The sequence below is a fragment of the Antechinus flavipes genome, chromosome 5, assembly GCF_016432865.1.
Source record: "Antechinus flavipes isolate AdamAnt ecotype Samford, QLD, Australia chromosome 5, AdamAnt_v2, whole genome shotgun sequence".
Classification (NCBI taxonomy): domain Eukaryota; kingdom Metazoa; phylum Chordata; class Mammalia; order Dasyuromorphia; family Dasyuridae; genus Antechinus; species Antechinus flavipes.
In genome coordinates, this window is record NC_067402.1 from 290,386,451 (window position 1) to 290,407,115 (window position 20,665).

The 20,665-nt window shown below is 50.8% G+C and overlaps 2 protein-coding genes across 6 annotated transcripts in view; both read left to right on the plus strand.

Annotated features, from left to right (window-relative positions):
• The window catches only part of PACSIN2 (protein kinase C and casein kinase substrate in neurons 2), a 145,290-nt gene extending 142,940 nt beyond the window's left edge, over positions 1 to 2,350 (plus strand). For all 5 annotated transcript variants that reach the window (XM_051962259.1, XM_051962261.1, XM_051962263.1 and 2 more), the window contains one exon: positions 530 to 2,350. In XM_051962259.1, the coding sequence (XP_051818219.1) occupies positions 530 to 642 (113 nt within the window). In that variant the 3' untranslated portion in view covers positions 643 to 2,350. The remainder of the gene's footprint in view (positions 1 to 529) is intronic.
• Positions 2,351 to 18,407: 16,057 nt separating this feature from the next.
• The window catches only part of ARFGAP3 (ADP ribosylation factor GTPase activating protein 3), a 37,323-nt gene continuing 35,065 nt past the window's right edge, over positions 18,408 to 20,665 (plus strand). Inside the window, 1 exon segment of the mRNA XM_051962255.1 lies at positions 18,408 to 18,568. Coding sequence (XP_051818215.1) covers positions 18,500 to 18,568 — 69 coding nt within the window. The 5' untranslated portion in view covers positions 18,408 to 18,499.

Genomic DNA, 20,665 nt, shown 5'->3' on the forward strand with positions numbered 1-20,665 from the left:
AACAATAATATTCCATAACATTCATATACCACAATTTACCCAGCCATTCTCCAATGGATGGGCATCCATTCATTTTCCAGTTTCTAGCCACTACAAACAGGGCTGCTACAAACATTTTGGCACATACAGGTCCCTTTCCCTTCTTTAGTATTTCTTTGGGATATAAGCCCAATAGAAACACTGCTGGATCAAAGGGTATGCACAGTTTGATAATTTTGGGGGCATAATTCCAGATTGCTCTCCAGAATGATTGGATTCGTTCACAACTCCACCAACAGTGCATTAGTGTCCCAGTTTTCCTGCATCCCCTCCAACATTCATCATTATTTTTTCCTGTCATCTTAGCCAATCTGACAGGTGTGTAGTGGTATCTCCGAGTTGTCTTAATTTGCATTTCTCTGATAAATAATGATTTGGAACACTCTTTCATATGAGTGGTAATAGTTTCAATTTCATCCTTTGAAAATTGTCTGTTCATATCCTTTGACCATTTATCAATTGGAGAATGTCTCTGCCTTGTTTCTGCCAGGAGACGAGCTGACCAAAATCGAGGATGAAGACGAACAAGGCTGGTGCAAAGGACGCTTGGACAACGGGCAGGTCGGCTTGTACCCAGCGAATTACGTAGAGGCGATCCAGTGACCCGGGAGGAGCCGCCCCAGACGTGCTGCTTTCACTGTGGGCCCTGGACAGATGTGCGTGGGCACCAGTGCCGACAGTCGTGCACCTGGTGCAGAGAACGTACCTATTTCTTTTCATGTTCGTGCACAGGATGATGGTTCTGTTGCTTTGGGCTGCAGGGGTCTGCCCTTGGAGACAGACTGGTCGGTCACGTCACTGGGGGTCGTGAGCCCCTCTTTCTAATGCAGATCTTCAGGTCTGAGTGTGAAAGGCAGTACAACCGAGAAATACCCAGAGTCCTTTTCTCCCTGGCTAGCTTTCTTATCATGAATCTGAATAACCTTTCCCACATCCTTCTCTCCTTTCTTCCTCCAATGAAATGGTGGGTTCAGCTGATTATATATTTTTTTGTTTTAACTGATTATTTTCCTGTGTCATCCGCTTCTCAAATTAAAAACTTACAGTTCATTTTCTTAGTGATATTTTTGAGATTTGTTTTATTTCAAGGCTCTGTACAGTTAGACTTTTTTTTTAATATACCTGTTTATTTTTCTATTCGCTTCTACTTAAATTATGACACCGTTCTCTGCACGCTGCTCTCAAGTCGCTTAGGGCTCTGTGTCCATGCGTATTGTGCCGCTGTAGAGCAGGAGCAAGATAGGGTAGGTGACGTGTGCTGTAGTAGATCACGGGAAGATCGGGAAATACGTTGCCTCTTTTATCGTGAATGCTCTTGATGCGTTTTTGGCATTTAGATGTGAGTTTCTAAAGTAGTCTTTAAGTAGAACTCAAAATTCAGAATATTTCAAAGTTATTTCCTCTATAAAATCGTTTCAGACTCCACTCTTTGCAAGTTGATCAACAGTTTTATCAGTGATTCGTTCGGAAGGTTAACTTTTCCAGGAAATGCAACTGTAAAATTAATTAAGAAGCTTTTAATTAGCCTGTCATGTCTCAGTGTATATGTGTATATATAATTTGATATTCAGAAAAATCTAAAAAGCATGTCTACTGTTTTAAAATTAGCCGAAAGACTTTTAACTGTGGATCTGATTTTTTTTGAGACTGCTTGACAACTGTTAAATTAAGGCATATTTAAATCTGCTTGGTGGATCCCTAAGAGTTCCGCCCTACTGTAGTAGATCATGCTTCCAGAAGGAAGGATCATTGGAGTCCGTGACGGCAGTCTTTTATTTTGGAATCAGTTGGGACTTCAGCTGTAGATTAAGCAGAAGTCCCTCTGGGGGTTCTCGTAGCAGAACACTGTTTTAAAAAAAAAAAAAAAAAAACTTGCTCCGCCTTGTAAACGGTTATAGAGTACACTTGTACGTGACGTACCAAAATTGTCTGTGATCAGTGGAAAACTAGATTTTCCCGAGGAGTCGGTCATTGCCAGGTAAGTTGACGTGTTCCTGTGTAGGAAGCCGTGCTGGCGTTATTTGGGGGGGAGGGTTCTGGAAGGGGGGAGAAAGTCTTTATTTTGTGTAACTAAAATATTGTAGTCCTCGCTTAGCTATGCTCTTTGCTTTAGGAGATCACAGGTTCTATATTCACGGAACATTTCCCATGAGTCTCGATAATTTGCTAGGAATGGATGTATCTGTCATGAAAACTTACCATCATAATTATTCATCCACAAGCTAAAGAGTTGCCAAAAAATTGTCAAAAGCTCAGTTTTGAAGTCTCTTTGAAATGCATATTTTAGAAAACAAATAAACTATTAATCTCATGAGTGTAAGAATCCCCTTTTTCTTGCGCCTTGGGTACCTGGTTGGCTTGCACCTTCACCTGTCCCTGAGGAGAAATGGGAGGGGGATGAATACTCTCCACCACAGACAGGCCACCTGCCAGTGGAGGCGAAGCCCGTTAGGGCGGGAGCTGGCCAAGGGGCAGCACGGTCCTGAGAGAGGGGCCATTCAGAGGGAGGTGATGGCTGTGAACCTAGCACCGGAAGTCTTGTTTGGAAGTTGCTACATTTGGGATGTCTCCGTACATCCGACCTTAAGGGAGGGACTAGAATTGTTCGTTTGGGTGTCACTTGTATAGAAATGAGTCTGCCAAAATCACCAAGAGGGAGAGTGGAGATGAAAGGGCCTTGAAGAGTCTGGCTCTGAAGGGAAATGTCCACAAAATGGTGATGAGTCCACAAAGGGACTGAGAGGGAGCAGAAACCAGGAGATTGGCATCGTGGAAATGTTGGGGGAGGGAAGGACAGTCCCAGAGGGCAATGTGGCCGAGGAGTAGGCGAGGATGTGGACTGAGGAGACGCCAGGTGGGTGGGACGGGTAGGAGATCACCGGTAACGTGGAAGAGACCACTTGGACTTGAGTAATGAGGTTGGAAGCCAGATTGCAGAGGAATTGGGAAGGGAGAGAGTGCAGGGGAATGGGTAGGATGTCTTTTTATGGGACTTGGAGAAAGGGCGGCAAGATGGCGGACGATAGGCCAAGGGTTGGTAAGGGGTAGGGAAGATTTTTAAGGATGGGGAGATTTGGGCGTGTTAGGGACGGAATCAATAGCTGTCCCCAGGTCTCTCCAAACTCTCCCCATCTGTCTTGGCGAGAAGGGCCACCTGATTATCAGAGTATAGAGGCGAGAAGGGGGATGTGAGGGCGGAGGTCAGGGAGTTTTGAAGTGAAGAGCAAGATAAAAGAGGAATTTCCTGGGGAACAGTTTCCCTTTTCTCTGTATAGAAAGGGGTGGTCCTCGGGAGCAGGGAGTTGTGAAGAGGCTTCGGGAGAGCCGGGGAGAGCCGAGAAGAGTGGTTTCTACGAGGCGAGCTTCGGAGGATCGCTGAGAGCAATCGCCTCATGGCCTACCTGCGGTAGTGTGCTCCGTCAGCCGGTTCTGGGCCCGTGAGCAGATGGCAGGGACAGCTCTGGGCCAAGGTCGGACAAACGGCGGGTGTTGAGACAAGAGGGCTGGAGGCTAGGGAAGTCGGAGTCAGGTTAATGGCCTGGAAAAGTGACCACACAGGGGACAGATGGTAGTTGCCGGGAAGGTTTGGGAAAGGTCAGGAAGAGCAAGAGCCGGAACAGTGAGGGGAGCCGGTCTGACGAGAGGGATGTCAGGTGGCAGTTGATCACAGCATGCATTTGTACAGCACTTTATCTTTTTTTAATTAAAGCTTTTTGTTTTCAAAAATATATACACAGATAATTTTCAACGTTCACCTTTACTTTGTGTTCTAATTTTTTTCCGTCCCTTCCCTCAATTCCCTTCCCCTAAATGACAAGTGATCCAATATATGTTAAATCCAATATTTGTACAAATTTGTCCAAAATTTATACAAATATCACACTGCACAAGAAAAATCAAATCAAAAAGGAAAAAAATAAGAAAACTAAATGCAAGCGAACAACAAAAAAGGTGAAAATACTGTGTTGTGATCCACATTCAGTTCCCATTTGCAGCACTTTATGAAGTTTCATTTGGCACATCCTCACAACAGCCCTGGCAATGCTGCTATTTGCATTTTACAGGTGGAAACTGAGGCAGGCAGCAGTTAAATGAGTTGCTCAGGAAGTGCATGAAGCCAGATTTCAGATCACCTCTTCCACTTCACTGCTTATTAAGCCGTCTCTGTTTAGCTCCATTAAAAAAAAAAGCAAACAAACTTGATGGTGGTGAGATTGATTATAGGAACCTCCTGGATGGAACGGGAGAGACATGTCAGGAGTGAATGATGAGCTTTAAGAAGACTGAGGAGTTGGGAGATTAGGGAATTTCTTGTTCAGGTGTTTTCAACTCTGTCACACTCTTTGTGGCCCCATTTGGGGTTTCCTTGGCAGAGATACTGGAGGGGTTTGCCCCCACCTCCAGCCCATTTTACAGATGAGGAAACTGAGACAAGCAGAATGATTGGTCCAGGGTCACACAGCTGGGACTGTGTGGCTGATTTTGAACTTGGGAAGATGTCTTCCTGCTTCCAGACCTGGTGCTCTGTGCCCTGTGGCACCCCCTCGCTGCCCTTAGGGAGTGTGAGGAAATACCCAAATGCTGGAGGCCCCCAGTGCCCGAGGCCAGGAGACAACAGCCACTGGGGGGGACTGCGGATTCTGGAGAGTGCCACACGGGGGCACGGTGCTAGCCTGGATGGGCAGTGGGGAGCAGGATTGGGGGGGCAGCCTCAGTGAGGCCGGGGAAGTGAGAACAGGAAGGCAGCGGGGAGAAGCCTGTCCTCAGGGGGCAGGGCCCAGCAGGAGGACCCACAAGGCTGGAGTCGGAGTTGGGGGTTTTGTTAGAAGGGATTCCTGTCCAGTCAGGCAAGGAATGAACAATCCCACCCCTGCCCCCCACTCCCAGCTCCCTTCTGCCTCAGGCTCCTTCAGATTTTATTGGGGGCCTCTAGTTCCACTTTTCTAGGTCCCAACAAGACTTATTGCCCAAAACTTGCCCACTATCTAGGATTTTCTTTCTGGGGCAGCCTTTGACCCTCTCTGAAGGAGCTAGACCACCATTACTCCAGCCATGGCGGGGATGGCCAGCCCCTCTCCCAGGAGCTGCTTCCCCGGGGCGAGCTGGAGGAAGGCTAGACCTCAGCCTCTGACCCCTGGGCCCTGTCTGCAGTCTGTAGGCAGCTCCTCGGAGGAGCCGTGGCCGGCAGGGCCTGTCCCGCTCCCAGACCCAAGCGCATCTCCCCAGGGAGCCTCTGCCTCCAGCAAGGGAGCGGTGGGAGGAGCAGCGGAAGAGAGCCCGAGGACCTGCATCCAGGGCCGGAGGCGCTGCCCTCGCCACCGAGGCACAGAGCGGTGGGAACCGGACACTGCTGGGGCCACACGTTAGGGGGTGACTGCCGTCGGACCCCAGCTCTTTTTTTCTCCACTCTGGGTGAGGAGTCTGCCGGGGCATGGGGCGGCGCCTTTCCCCAGCACAGCTCCGACAGAATCTCTCTCAGAGATGCCCGTGTGGGAACCCTGGGCCCTGGGAAAGCCCAGAACGTAAACAGCGACGGACCCTGGCCGGGGGGGGGGAGGTGATGCCCATCTGCTGCCCACAGCGAGAGCCACCCCGGGGAGGGGTCTGGGCAAAGGCGGCAAGAACAGGGGCACCTTCTTGGAGCCTGGCACCCGGGAACAGCCCGGGCTTGGGGTCAGAGGTCTCGGGTCAAGGCCCGAGGCGGGGTCACTTCCCGGGGATTCCTCATCCGTAAAGGTGGAACCCAATGCCCCCCCCAATCTTCTCTATTCTGACAGCTGCCCCCCACCCTTGTCATCACCATTCTCACCCTCCCCCCACCTACAGTCACAGCGACTCCTAGCAAGCCTCCTTTATCCCGCTCTGAGCTCAATTCAGATCCATTTGTTCATTCAAGTCAGTAAACATGTATTGTGTCCTACTCTGGGCATACAAAGCCCTTGGAAAGGTTATGTTCTACTACTGGCAGCTAGGTGGCGCTGCAGAGGCTAGTAACGCTGGGCCTGGAGTGGGGAGGAGCCCGGCTTCCCTTCACACACTTGTTAGCTGGTGGCCCCAGCCAAGCAGCTAGGTGGCGCTGCAGGGGCTAGTAACGCTGGGCCTGGAGTGGGGAGGAGCCCGGCTTCCCTTCACACACTTGTCAGCTGGTGACCCCAGCCAAGCAGCTAGGTGGCGCTGCGGCAAGTAGTAACGCTGGGCCTGGAGTGGGGAGGAGCCCGGCTTCCCTTCACACACTTGTCAGCTGGTGACCCCAGCCAAGCCGCTAGGTGGCGCTGTGGCAAGTAGTAACGCTGAGCCTGGAGTGGGGAGGAGCCCGGCTTCCCTTCACACACTTGTCAGCTGGTGACCCCAGCCAAGCCGCTAGGTGGCGCTGTGGCAAGTAGTAATGCTGAGCCTGGAGTGGGGAGGAGCCCGTCTTCCCTTCACACACTTGTCAGCTGGTGACCCCAGCCAAGCAGCTAGGTGGCGCTGCGGAAGTGCTGGACCTGAAGGTCTCTGCCTGCCTCAGTTTCCCCAACTGTGAACATCCAGTGAGAGGATCGTTGTAAAGTGCTGGCAAACGTTGAAGCACTCTGTAAACTCCTGTAGATCATTCTTGTCACAGAATGATTTAAGGCAGCGCTTTACAAGCATTGTCTCAGCGGATCCTCACAACCACCCTGGGAAACAGGGAGTTATCGTGCCCATTTTTTCAGAGGAGAAACTGAGGCACGGAGCATCAGAGTGACCTGCCCCAGTCACCCAGCTAACATTGGAGGCCGAATTCAAACCCAGATCTTGTGATTCCAAGACAAGGCACCTTCCTATTCTACCACATTGCAGCGAGAGACTGGAAGGGTCCTCTCGTCTGCTCCCAAACTCTCTTTACGGACACAGAGGAGGAAAGCAATTAGCCCCAAGTCCTACAGCGAGTTGAGTTCTCTTAGTCCTTGATCAAAACTCCATCTAATTTGAAGCAGGGAGTAATCACCCTAGGCCCCAGAAATCAGTCAGAGGACAGGCTTTCAGAGGCCTGTGGGAATGAGAGCAGTAAGAGATCTGATCTAATTCTCCCACTTTACAGATGAGGAAACTGAGGCCCATCAGGGTCTTTTTGCTCAGGCTACGAGGAGCAGAGCCAGCACTTCTATCCAGACGCTGGCAGAAGCAGAGCGCCGGCCGCCCCCTGGGCTTTCCTGAGTTTTGCTCCCTCGGGCCACCCTGACAGTGTCCTGGCCATTGGAGAGGGCCCACGTCCTTGTTAGCCGTGCCAGAGTGCAGCGTGTAAAAGCCAAAACAAACGGACTAGACAAAGTCTAAAGCAAATACAAGGAGCAGGAGAAAATCTGCAGAGAAAGCAAACCAGTTTCTCCAGGCCGCGTTTCTGGAAGGCAGATGACGCTGAGAAATGGGTCTGTGGGTTTGTCCTCCCAGGATTCTCCTCCTCCTTTTTTTTTTTTTTTTGCATCCATCACTTCTGAATATCCCCCCTCCCTCCTGACCCCCCCCAAGAACCGGCCCTTGTAAACAAAGTAAACCAGCCAGCCCCATGAAGGAGAATCTGATGGCCTGTGTCAGGCAATAAGCAGATATAAAGCACCTGCTGTGTGCCAGACACCATGTTCCATGCAGGGTGTATGAGGAGGGGAAAGACAGTTCCTGTCCTCAGGAGTCCCAGTCTGAGGGGGGAGGCCACATGCAAACCCACTGTGCACAAATCAAGCCGTAGTCAGGGCCCAACGGAGGGGACAAAGAGAAGGTGTTGGAACTGAGAAAGACTTCCTCAGGAAAGGGGCCTGTGTGTGCAGAAATGTTGGTGGCAGCCCTGTTTGTAGTGGCAGAAACGGAAACGGATGGATGCCCATCCATTGGAGAATGGCTGAGTAAATTGTGGTATATGAACGTTATGGAATATTATTGTTCTGTAAGGAATGACCAGCAGGAGGATTTCTGAGAGGCCTGGAGAGACTGACAGGAACTGATGCTGAGGGAAACGAGCAGGAGCAGGAGATCATTGTACCCGGCAACAGCAATAAAATGCAATGATCAATTCTGATGGACGTGGCTCTTCTCAACAATGAGATGATTCAGATCAGTTCCAATTGCTCAGTGATGAAGAGAATCAGTTACACCCAGAGAGGACTGTGGGAGCTGACTGTGGACCACAGCCTAGCGTTTTCACTCTCTCTGTTTGCTTGCATGTTGTTTTCTTTCTCAGTTTTTTTGTTCCTTCTTGATCTGATTTTTCTTGTGCAGCAAGAGAACTGTAGAAATACATAGACATAGGTTGGGTTTAACATATACTTTAACATATTTAACATCCCCTGCCAGCTAGGGAAGGGGGTGGGGGGAAGGAGGAGGAAAGTTGGAACAGAAAGTTTTACAAGGGTCAGTGTTGAAAAATTACGCACGCATATGTCTTGTAAATAAAAAGCTTTAATTTAAAAAAAGAGAACGACTTCCTCTAAAAGGAAGGAGTTTAGCTGGGAGCAGGGAAACCATGATGGGGAGAATGTTAGAGCACTGGGGGGTGGGGAAAAAACCGAAGGAAGGGAGGAAGAGCAAGACCAGTCACTGAGGCTGGGAGTGAGGGATTAGCGGAGGGTGCCCAGAGAAGAAAGGAAGGTAAGAAGGAAGGGGCTTGGGATGCCAACAGAGCACTTTGTATTTGCTGCTGGAAACAAGAAGCCGCCCCTGGCCTTTATTGGGCACTGACATGGGGGGACTTGCCCTTCAGGAGAATCTGTTGAGTGGCTGAATGGAGGATGGGCTGGGGCGGGGAAAGATTAGGTGGGCAGATCCCCCCTCCCCCAAGATACTACAGTAGCCCAGCATGAGCAGATAAGGGCCCACCCCAGGGTGCGGACAGCGTCAGAGGAGAGGAGGGGGCGGTTTGGAGAAATGCTGCAGAAGGGAAGTCTATGGGTCTTGGTGAGAGCTTGGGTATGGGGATGAGAGATGGAGAGAAGACTCCCAGCGTGGGAGTCTGGGAGGTTGCTTGTGACCTCTACTGGAACCAGGAAGGTAGGTGTCAAGGGGCAGAAAGGTGCGTTATGTTATGGGAGCACTGAACAAGTTTTAAGAGGTGGGATGTCCTCCATGATGCGGCCCCTTTATCGGAGCAGTTGCACTATTGCAGATAAGGGTGCCTGCGGAATCAGCCAAACCAGAGTATGGTAATGCAAAAAGCCCTGGGAGCTTTACCTGCTTCAGGAAAAGTTTTCCTCTCTCCGGAGAAAGTGAAAGTGTGAAAACATCCAGGTCACTGGGGAATGGGGGGGGGGGACCATAAGTGAGTCTCCCTGGCAGCCAGAATGCCCCCATCCATGATTCTGTCCGTCAGGGAGGCTCCGTTCACAAGGGACTGTGGTGAGGAAGTTAGTTATGTGGCCGGTGCTCCATTGTGGGACTGGCACTGGGGGGACCCAAAGTGGGGGAAGGAAAGTGCTTCCCTGCCTTGGGAGGATGCTTTGCCTCAGTTCTTCCTATACCTTCTCAATAAATAGCCCTTTTTAGAAGATACTTGATTAAAAATTACCCATGAAAATGTTTTGTAAATAAAAAGCTCTCTCTCTCTCTCTCTCTCTCTCTCTCTCTCTCTCTCTCTCTCTCTCTCTCTCTCTCTCTCTCTCTGTCTCTGTCTCTGTCTCTCTTTCTCTCTCTCTATCTCTCTCTGTCTCTGTCTCTCTCTCTCCCCCCTCCTTCTCTCTCGTTCTCTCCCACCTTTTTTCTCTCCCTTCCTCCTTCTTTCTTTCTTCTCTCTCCCTTTTCCTCCCTGTCTCTGTCTTTCTGTCTCTGTCTCTCTCTTCCCTTCTTTCTTCCCCCTCTCCCTCCTTTTCTCTCTCTCCCTCTCCCATCTTTTCTCTCTCCCTTCCTCCTTCTTTCTCTGCTCCTTCCCTTTCCCTCCCTCTCTCTCTGCCTCTGTCTCTCTATCTCTGTCTTGCTCTCTCCCCCCTCCTTCCTTCCCTTTCTCTCTCTCTCTTTCTCCCACCTTTTCTCTCTTCCACCTTCCCTCTCTCTTTCTTTCTCTTCTCCTTTCCTTCCACCCCCCCCCTGTCTGTCTCACTCTTTTCACACTTTCACTCTAAAACATTACAGTTATAGTTCTCTCTGTCTCTGTCTGTCTCCCTCTCTTTCTGGATGTGGACAGTATTTCCACCCCAAGTTTATTGGAATTGTCTTGAATCACTACATTGCTGAGAAGAGCAACTCTATCATACCTGATCATCACGTAGTCTTGCATTTACTATGTACAACGTTCTCCTGGTTCTGCTCATTTCACTCAGCATCAGTTCAAGTAAATCTTTCCAGGCATTTCTAAAATCAGCTTGTTATTAATTTCTTACAAAAGAATAATATTCCATTACCTATATCATAATTTATTCAGTCATCCCCCAGCTGACGGGCGTCCACTCAGTTTCCAGCTCCTTGCCAATACAAAAAAAGCTGCTATGACATTTTTCCACATGTGGGTCCTTTTCTCTCTTTTATGATCTCAGTAGTTATACCGCTGGATCAGAGAGTATGCACAGATGCATCATGCACTTAAAAGCCACTACCTCCCTCTCCTAACCCTCTGCTGATGGAGATCTGTGTTTTTCTCTTCTTTTTGTGAGAAAGTGCTGATGTGTTACTACTGTCAGAATAATATGAAATTCATTTATTCTTTAAGTGAAGGGCCTGGATGAGATGACTGAATGTGATCTGAAGATAAAATGTAGATGTGGAAGGACTTTAGAAACTAAAATATCACACACACACACACACACACACAACAACAACAACAACAACAACAACAACAACAACAACAACAACAACACAGAAATCCAGGGGATTCTGGAGTCATTCACCAGAAGGGAATGGAGCCAGCAAGAGGGTGAGTCCCCACTTGTTCAGGGATGGCTGACTCTTTCTAACACTAACTAAAGTCCACAGTTGTTGTCATGCAAGACAAAGTTCAAGATATCATTTTTTTTCTTTTCCATTTTATGACATTGACTATGCAGGTAGGTCAGAGATCCATGAAAGAAACTCAAGAGATTGTTGGGGGTTTTGTCCCATGATAGAGCTGATAATCAGTCTGGGATGCTCTCCTGTTTGTATTCCTCATGTATCGCACAGAAAAAGCACCTTGGAGCTGAGTGAAGGATGGATTGGTGGAGGAAAGATTAGAGGCAGCTAGAGCTTTGTCCAAGTTTTAAAAATCAAAGTGACAAACTATTTTGAGAATCAGAAAAGAGAGAGCAGGACTTGATTGTAGAAGAGAACAATTAAAGCCTAACATCCATTTTAAAATAGTATATAATAAGATATTCTATGAACCAGTCTGACCCAAGTAAATTAGGTTATTGAGCTATTAAGATGTGCAGTTTTAAATTTTACCTTTTGATTTGCTTGCATATCATTGGAACTCTTGGGAGATTCTGTTGGTCATAAAAGTTATAGGCTAACAAAAGATGACGAGAAATTTTAAATTTGCTTCTTAAACCTATAATACACAGGAGAAATGGGGGTGGGGAGGGAAAACCATATGTCCCTAATTTTTTTTTATTATAGCTTTTTATATACAAAACATATGCATGGCTAATTTTTCATCACTGACCCTTGCAAAAACTTCTGTTTCAAGTTTTCCCCTCCTTCCCTCCACCCCCAGCCCTAGATGGCATTTAACATACATGTTAAATATGTTAAAGTATATGTTAAATACAATATATACAAACTCAACGAAATATAAATCAATAAAATAAAAGAATTTTCACATATTTATACAGTTGTCTTGTTACACAAGAAAAATAGGATTTAGAAAAAGAGAGAGAAGAAAAACAAAAATGCAAGCCAACAACAACAGAGTGCATATGTTATATTGTGGTCCACACTCATTTCCCAGTGTTCTTTCGCTGGGTGTAGCTGGTTCTGTTCGTCACTGATCAATTGGAACTGATTTGGATCCTCTCATTGTTGAAGAGGGCCACATCCATCAGAATTGATCATCATATAGTATTGTTGTTAAAGTGTATAATGATCTCCTGTGTCCCTGAATTTTAACATGTATTTATTTATAGTTTTTAAATGATCATATTGAACTTTTTTTGTCTTGCTAATCTGTATACGGTATAACATATGATGGACTTATCTTACTCAACAAAATATAAATAAAATCAATAAAATAAAAGAATTTTCACATTCTTAAACCTGGCTTTGTAGTTCAGGTGAGATATGATGAGGGCCCGAGGTCAGGTTTTGATCGTGATGGGAGAGAAGGGGATGTATATGAGAAATGTTGTGAACATAGAAACAGCAAGATTTTAGCAACAGTCTAGGTACAGGGGATGAAGTTAACAATGACTTTAATCTTGGGAGACTGGGAGGATGACAGTATCCTCAGTAGTAATAGGGAAGTTCTGAAGAGGGGAAGGGTTTGGAAGGAAAGGGGTCTTGTTTTGGACAGGTTGAGTTTAAGAAAAAAAAAATTAAAAAAAAAAAAAAAAGATGCTTGTGAGACATTCAGTTTGAGATGGTCATCCAGGTCTAGAGCTCTGGGGTAAATGAGGGCTCTGATGGAAATAAGTGAACCCATGGGAACTGTTGAGATCATCCAATGAAGCAAAGGCCCAGAATCTTGGGGAACACTCGTGTTCAGGGGGGTCCAGCAAAAGAAACTATAATGTTCAAAGAGATGGAAAGAGCACAGCATAAGGACCTAGATTATCAATAATAACATAATAATCAATCTATCAATGTAGAATATATCAATCATATAATAGAGTGTCAAGGAGAAGAAGGGATACAAAAGTGGTGAAGGCCCCCGAGTTAAAAAGGATGAAGATTGAGAAGATTAGATTTGGTAACTTTGAAATCCCTCGTAATAGCAGAGTAGTTTGGGAGCTTTTTTTAGCAATAAAATATTTTTTAATTAAGGCATGGTTTTTAGACATAATATTGTCGCACCCTTAATAGACTACAGAATAGTATAAAACATAATTTTATATACACTGGGAAACGAAAAAACTTGTGATTCTTTTTTTAATAATATACACAAAATATATGCAAAGATAGTTTTCAACATTTATCCTTACAAAACCTTGTGTTCCAATTTTTTTCTCCCTACCTGCCTCTTCCCTCCTCCCCTAAATGGCAAGTAATCCAATATATGTTAAACATGTGCAGTTCTTCTATATGTATTTCCACAATGATCATGCTGCACAAGAAAAATCAGATGGAAAAAATGGGGGGAAATGAGAAGGAAAACAAAAAGTAACAATGAAAAAGATGAAAACACCATGTTGTAATCCCCATAAATCCTGGATTTCTGAATGCAGATGGCTCTCTCCCTCAAGTCTATTGGAATTGCCCTGAATTGTTGAAAAGATCCACATCTATCAGAATTGATCATCGCATAATCTTGTTATTGTCGTGTGCTATGAGCTCCTGGTTCTACTCACTTCACTCAGCTCATGTAAGTCTCTCCAGGCCTTAAATCATCCTGGCAGAGGAGATTCTGTTGAAAGACGAGGTGAGAAGCCCAGTTGGCAGAGGGCTTAGAAGGGAGGGAGAGGAAGACAAAGGAGGTTTTTCCAGTTCCTCTGGTTCCATTCAACAGTTTGTGAACAGAAATGAAGGAGTCTGATGGTAGGAATAATTCACTAATAATAACCCATTGTCAGAGGTGATTGGTGCTGGGATGAGGGGCAAGAGATTAAAGAGAGAAGGCAGAATCGAGTTGGTTCATCCAGGCATAGGGATAAGGACCAAAGGAGGGGGCAGCCAGTACAGAGATGACCTGGAAAAGAACTGAGGGATGGAAGTCACCATAAGGACCAGGCAAGGTGAAACGAGAAGAGGTTACGATCAGGGTTTGTGAACATCAGGGAACTGAACCGTATGGGTCGTGGCAAAGGCATTTATTAAGGAAAATTTCTCTGGGGAGATAAGTAACAACCACTAGGATCTAGAGAGGTGACAAATAAGGATGGCACAGACCTCAAAGGATGGTGACAGAGGGAAACCCTGGGAGTGACAAAGGGGAGAAAGGAGGGTTTGATTTAGTAGTTTATTTTTCCCCAGTTTCAAGTAAAAACAAATTTTAACATTCATTTTTAAAACTTTTGAGTTCCCCCATTGAGAAGGCAAGCAATTTGATAACATATATATATATATATATATATATATATAAAACATAGGTTATATATGTGTGATCATACAAAACATTTTCATGATAGTCATTTTGTAAAGAAAAACATAGACCAAAAAAACCTCCAGAAAAAAAAAAAGTGAAAAAAATCTGCTTTGATCTGTATTCAGACTCCTCTCTGGGAATGGATATTATTTTTTATCATGGGCCCTTCAGAGCCATCTTGCACTGTTTTGATGAGAATCACAGTCATTCGAAGCTAATCATCAAGGGAAGGAGTATTTGAAATCCCTGCAGAGCAGCAAGTTGAGGGTATGAAAAAGAGGAAGCCATACCTGCTGAAAGGGAGGGGCCAGGTGGTCAGATCTGGCACCTGGATGGAAGGAAGGCAGCAGTGGCCACTTACTAGCATGTTCCTCCCACTCTTGGAGCAGCTTTGGAAGGAACGTGGGGCTGGGAGGCAGGTGAGGGTCAACTTAACCTAGAACAGAATCCGGACTGTGTCCCACCTCTGAGGTGGGAGCTCAAAGGATGGGGAATGGGGGGGGTGGCCCAGATGGAAGCCGGGCTGGGGGAATTTAAGCATTCTCTTTTCTCTTAGTGATGGCCATACCAGGATCTCCTAAGAGGTGTTAAATCCTGGGGACAATGGCACAGAAATGCGCTGAAGGGACTTCCTAGTAGAGCTTATCATCAACATCGTTCACTGACCGCATGACCATGGTTCACTGAGTCATTAATCAGCTGGTGGACGTCGCCTTAGCTTGCGTGCAGGCCTGTGGGTCAATATGGCACCCTCTCCTCATCCGACAGGGCCCTTCCTTGCCGCCGCGGCTTCATCTCCCTGCTCTCCTAGTCATTCTTGTTCAGCATTTTGGCCCTCATGCCTTAAGTACCTCTGGGTCCACTCAGGCGAGCTCCAGCCGCTGGGGAAGCCCCATCAGTTGGGTCCTAACCCAGCCCCATTCTGTGGTCAAGGGCAGCCCATCTTCCTTAGAATCTGTTTCCTTACCTGAAAAATGGGGGCAATCCCTGTGTTTAAGAGTCTTGGAAGTTGTTGGTGAAGCTTAAAAGAGGTCACCTGGTTTGTAAGTCATAAGACCCATTCTTGCTTTTCTTTGAGCACCTGGGCTGGGACCAGGTCGCACCCTTTTAATCGGAAAGGGGTCAGTACAATGTAAAGACACCAGCCTAAAGTGAGCAGAGCCCCGAGAAGCTGCGGGGCCCTGGGAGCCGGGAGCTCACTTCCTCCTGTGTCAGTGCAGTTATGGGAGTAGGTGGAAAGGGAAGGGGCCTTCACAAGTGTTACTCACTTGAGGCTTAGATGACCCCAAGTCTCTTTCACCTTGGACCCCATGACCTCCAATGGCTTTGGGACAATGGACAACCAGGCTTCCTCTTTTGTAGGGGTCATGGCACTGGTAACTTCCAAAATCTCCAGCAGCCCTACAGTTCCGCAACTGCAAGTCTTCAATCCCTGTAAATTCTTCTCCTTTGTTTAATTGGGGAAGGTTAGTCAAAGGATTACTTTTTTTATTATAGCTTTTTATTTACAAGTTATATGCATGGGTAATTTTACAGCATTGACAATGACCAAACCTTTTGTTCCAATTTTTCCCCTCCTTACCCCATCCCCTCCCCCATGGCAGGTTGACCAATACATGTTAAATACGTTAAAGTACAAATTAAATACAATATAAGTACACATGTCCTAACAATTATTTTGCTGTACAGAAAGAATCGGACTCTGAAATAGTGCACAATTAGCCTGTGAAGGAAATCAAAAATGCAGGCGGACAAAAATAGAGGGATTGGGAATTCTATGTAGTGGTTCATAGTCAGCTCCCAGAGTTCTTTCGCTGAATCCCTGTAAATTCTTCCTGGGGGAGGGGAAGATGGGAGTCCTAGAGAGTGACCTTGGAGGACAGGTAAACCCATTTCACACCTGAGGACATTGAGATCCAGATAATCCACGGGTCTTGTTCATAGTTGGTGAACAACAAAGGTGGTCAATCTAAAAGTATGAAATACCTGCTCTGCTCCCAGTACCAGTACAATTAGCTGAGAGAGGGAGATTTGCAGCCCAGGGGCATGAGTTTAGCTGAAGAGATTTCACCACGTGCTTGGATTTAGCTGGCAGGATTGCACCCGGCGGCTCGGGTTCAGCGGAGGGATTGCGCCCGGGAGCTCGGGTCTAGCGGAGGGATTGCGCCCGGGGGCTCGGGTCTAGCGGAGGGATTGCCCCCGGGGACTCGGCTTTAGCTGGCAGGATTGCACCCGGCGGCTCGGGTTCAGCGGAGGGATTGCCCCCGGGGGCTCGGGTCTAGCGGAGGGATTGCCCCCGGGGGCTCGGGTCTAGCGGAGGGATTGCCCCCGGGGGCTCGGGTTTAGCGGAGGGATTGCCCCCGGGGGCTCGGGTCTAGCGGAGGGATTGCCCCCGGGGGCTCGGGTTTAGCGGAGGGATTGCGCCCGGGGGCTCGGGTCTAGCGGAGGGATTGCCCCCGGGGGCTCGGGTTTAGCGGAGGGATTGCCCCCGGGGGCTCGGGTTTAGCTGGCAGGATTGCGCCCGGGGGCTCGGGTTCAGCGGAGGGATTGCGCCCGGAGGCTCGGGTTCAGCGGAGGGATTGCGCCCGGGAGCTCGGGACTAGCGGAGGGATTGCCCCCGGGGGCTCGGGTTTAGCGGAGGGATTGCCCCCGGGGGCTCGGGTTTAGCTGGCAGGATTGCGCCCGGGGGCTCGGGTTTAGCGGAGGGATTGCCCCCGGGGACTCGGGTTTAGCTGGCAGGATTGCGCCCGGGGGCTCGGGTTTAGCGGAGGGATTGCCCCCGGGGGCTCGGGTTTAGCTGGCAGGATTGCACCCGGCGGCTCGGGTTCAGCGGAGGGATTGCCCCCGGGGGCTCGGGTTTAGCTGGCAGGATTGCGCCGGGGGCTCGGGTTTAGCGGAGGGATTGCCCCCGGGGACTCGGCTTTAGCTGGCAGGATTGCGCCCGGGGGCTCGGGTCTAGCGGAGGGATTGTCCCCGGGGGCTCGGGTTTAGCTGGCAGGATTGCGCCGGGGGGCTCGGGTTTAGCGGAGGGATTGCCCCCGGGGGCTCGGGTTTAGCTGGCAGGATTGCCCCTGGGGGCTCGGGTTTAGCTGGCAGGATTGCCCCCGGGGGCTCGGGTTTAGCGGAGGGATTGCCCCCGGGGGCTCGGGTTTAGCTGGCAGGATTGCACCCGGCGGCTCGGGTTCAGCGGAGGGATTGCCCCCGGGGGCTCGGGTTTAGCTGGCAGGATTGCGCCGGGGGCTCGGGTTTAGCGGAGGGATTGCCCCCGGGGACTCGGCTTTAGCTGGCAGGATTGCGCCCGGGGGCTCGGGTCTAGCGGAGGGATTGTCCCCGGGGGCTCGGGTTTAGCTGGCAGGATTGCGCCCGGGGGCTCGGGTCTAGCGGAGGGATTGCCCCCGGGGGCTCGGGTTTAGCGGAGGGATTGTCCCCGGGGGCTCGGGTCTAGCGGAGGGATTGCCCCCGGGGGCTCGGGTTTAGCTGGCAGGATTGCCCCCGGGGGCTCGGGTTTAGCTGGCAGGATTGCGCCCGGGGGCTCGGGTTTAGCGGAGGGATTGCGCCCGGGAGCTCGGGTTCAGCGGAGGGATTTAAAGCCCGTGGCTTGCAGCCCCTCCGCGGCCTGGGAGCTCCCAGCAGCGTCCAGGGCTGATTCCCAGATTAGCCGCCAGGCTGGTTCCAAACAAGCCCCCGGCAGCCACAGGTACTCAGTAAGCGCAGTCCTCCAAGTGGCCCTCCAGCCCTTGGATTAGAAAGACCTCCGGAGACGGGAATTAGTACTGTCTCCGGAGGCAGCCCAGCCCTTGCAGCGGTAGGAGGTTAGCGAATGAGGAAAGCGCCGGAGGGATGGGCGATCACGCCCCCCTTCCCGCTCCAGACCAGGGGTTAGGGTGGAGAGGAGCTCACTTCACCCCTTTGCAGCTAATTGTGACCCCGATCCCCCTCGGCCGTCCCTCCTCTGAGCTCAGCATCCCGGGGCTCGGCGCTCCTGGACACGCCTCCCACTCTAGACCCCGCCCCCACAGCTGGAGCCGTCGATGTGGCGCGCGGGAGGGAGCGGCGGAGGCGGGACTAGGGGGGTGAGGGCGGGGCCGGAAGCCGGGGGCGGGGTCAGGCCCGGGGGCGCGCGCCGAGGTAGCCAGTCAGGCTGCGGGCACCGGGCGGAGGAGGCGGCACCGGAGGAGGCGGGGGCCCCCGCAGCCCCGCCCTGGGCCCCCGGGCTCACCGTAGCGTCTGGGGCTGCCGCTGCCTCCACCGCCTCAGCTGCCGCCCTGTCCTTTGCTGCCGCTGCCGCCCTGTTCCGCCGAGGCCATGGCGGAGCCCAGCAAGCAGGATATCGCGGCCGTGTTTAAGCGTCTCCGCTCAGTGCCGCCCAATAAGGTAACGGCCGCGCGGGCCCGGCGAGGTGGGGGGGGAGCGGAGTGCGCCAGCGCGGATCTGAGTGAGGGCGGGGGAGCCGGAGCGGGAGTGTGAAGGCGCCTGCGTGGAACCGAGCCCATGGGGTGGGGGGGAGGAAGGAGGCGTCTCCGCTGCCTGGGACACGTCGCACTGTGGAGCCGGGGGCCATGGCATGGCCATGGGAGGGGGGCGGAAATCGGAGAGCCTCCTATCTCCCGGCGGGGTTAGAGAGAGACCCCCTGTCGTTGCCTTTGGGAGACTGTTCCCCTTATCATCCTGCGGAGATAGAGGAGAGCCTTCCCCCAGCTCCCTTTGTCATTGCTTTTAGGAGACCCCCAGCCCCTTCGTGACCCCGAAGGAGTATCAGGGAGGGGCAGAACACTCCCCCAACTCCATTCATTGCCCCCTTTCTCCAGGTCCCCAGCATCATTCCCTTCCTCCCCCAGCTGCCTTCACCTCCTCCCATCCCTGGGTCCCCGGACTCGCCGGCCTTTGAGGCCCTTCCCTGGGGGCTCCCCCAGCTCCTGACGTCCTTGCTCGCCCGGGTCCCAGGGAGGGGTCAGCCTTAGCACGGCTGGGTTTTAGGAGTAGTTCCGTAGGAGCTGTCATTTGTTCCCGGGTGCGCTTCCCCCCAGAACCCCGAGATAGAGGAAATAGAAGTGTTGCCTCCATTTGTACATTCTGAGATGCGCTGCAGAGCCCGGCTGGGGCTCTCTTGATTCCTGGTCCTGCCCCCTGCTTTAGCCTCCAGGAGACGGGTTTCTTAGGATCACCAAGCCGGTCCTTTGCTCCCCCGCTCGGCCAGGGGGGCCCCTTTCACAATCCCCCTTCTTCTCCTTTCCCCAGCCGCAGTGAGGGGAGGCAGCTGGAGTCCTGCCCCCCCCCCTTCTCTCCTGGCTCTCCTACTCTTAGGCACCAGGGCCCTTCCAGGTTCTCCCTTAGGCCCCTCTGAGCTCTTCTGGGCTTCCCCTCTGGGATCTTCTCCGCTTTCTGCCTGGGGGTGACGGGAATGCCCCGTTCTGGGGGCGCAGCGGCCTTGCCTCCCTCCCCCCCGCCCCGTCCCATTCTCAGGGCCACAGACTTTAGCACTGAAAGGGGAGAAGAGCTCCCAGGCACAGGAGTGTAGCGCCAGGAGGGCCCCGAAGGTCCCGGCCCCCAGCAGCCCCCGAGAGCTCGGCCGCTGGGGAGAGGCGGCCCACTCCACCGCAGGCCGGCTCCGGCTGTCCGGAGGTTCTTGCTGACCTCCCTGCCGGCCGTCTATCGCTCCTCTTGTTCCCCTCGGGCCAAGCAGAAGAAATTGGCCCCCCTTCCATATGGCGCTGCTGGGGACAGGGCCTTCAAGCTGAGATCTCGAGTTCTCTCTTCTCCAGGCGAAAGACCCCCCATCCAAGCCCCTGCATTACACACGCGTGGGGAAGGGGCCTGCGACAGCCCCGTGGAGAATCGGCAGTGGGCCAGGGTTCAGCCTGGACCCCCTCACCCCCCAACCATTCTGCCGGGCCAGGGGCTAGGGGCCTTCCTTCACCTCCTTTTGCATCTCCTGTTAGCAATCGTTGGAACAATTATTTATGTTCATTAGATTTGTGATAAAGCTGTTGCTTTTCGAGCACTTTGTGGGAGCGCAGCCTGATCTCAGGTTCCCAGTCTAGAAAAGGGGATCATTATTGAGGGGCTGTCTGGGCATTGCAGGAGAGCCAGGAGGGGACGGAGACAGGGGTGGATCTCTTCTCCCAGGTAATGTTTCAGCGGCATTTCCTGGTTTAAGATTCACGTGAATCTACTTGGAAAAGTCTGGTTACAACACAGCGAGACGAGGCTGACATCTGGGCCTAGCGTTAGAAATGAGATCTTTGTCTGGCTCAGATATAGACCAGTATTTGCATATGTGTGTCTGTGTGTGTGTGTACACACACCGCCCTGGAGGTAGGAACGTGGACAGCTGGACTCCCTGTTCAGGCAGCAGCCAGGCACCTGTTCACTTCGCCATCATTGCTGGGGTCCTCGCCCTCTGGGCTGGGGAGGGGGCAGAGAGGAGGGAGGAGCGTAGGAAGGTCCAGGCATGCAAAATATTTACCCAGC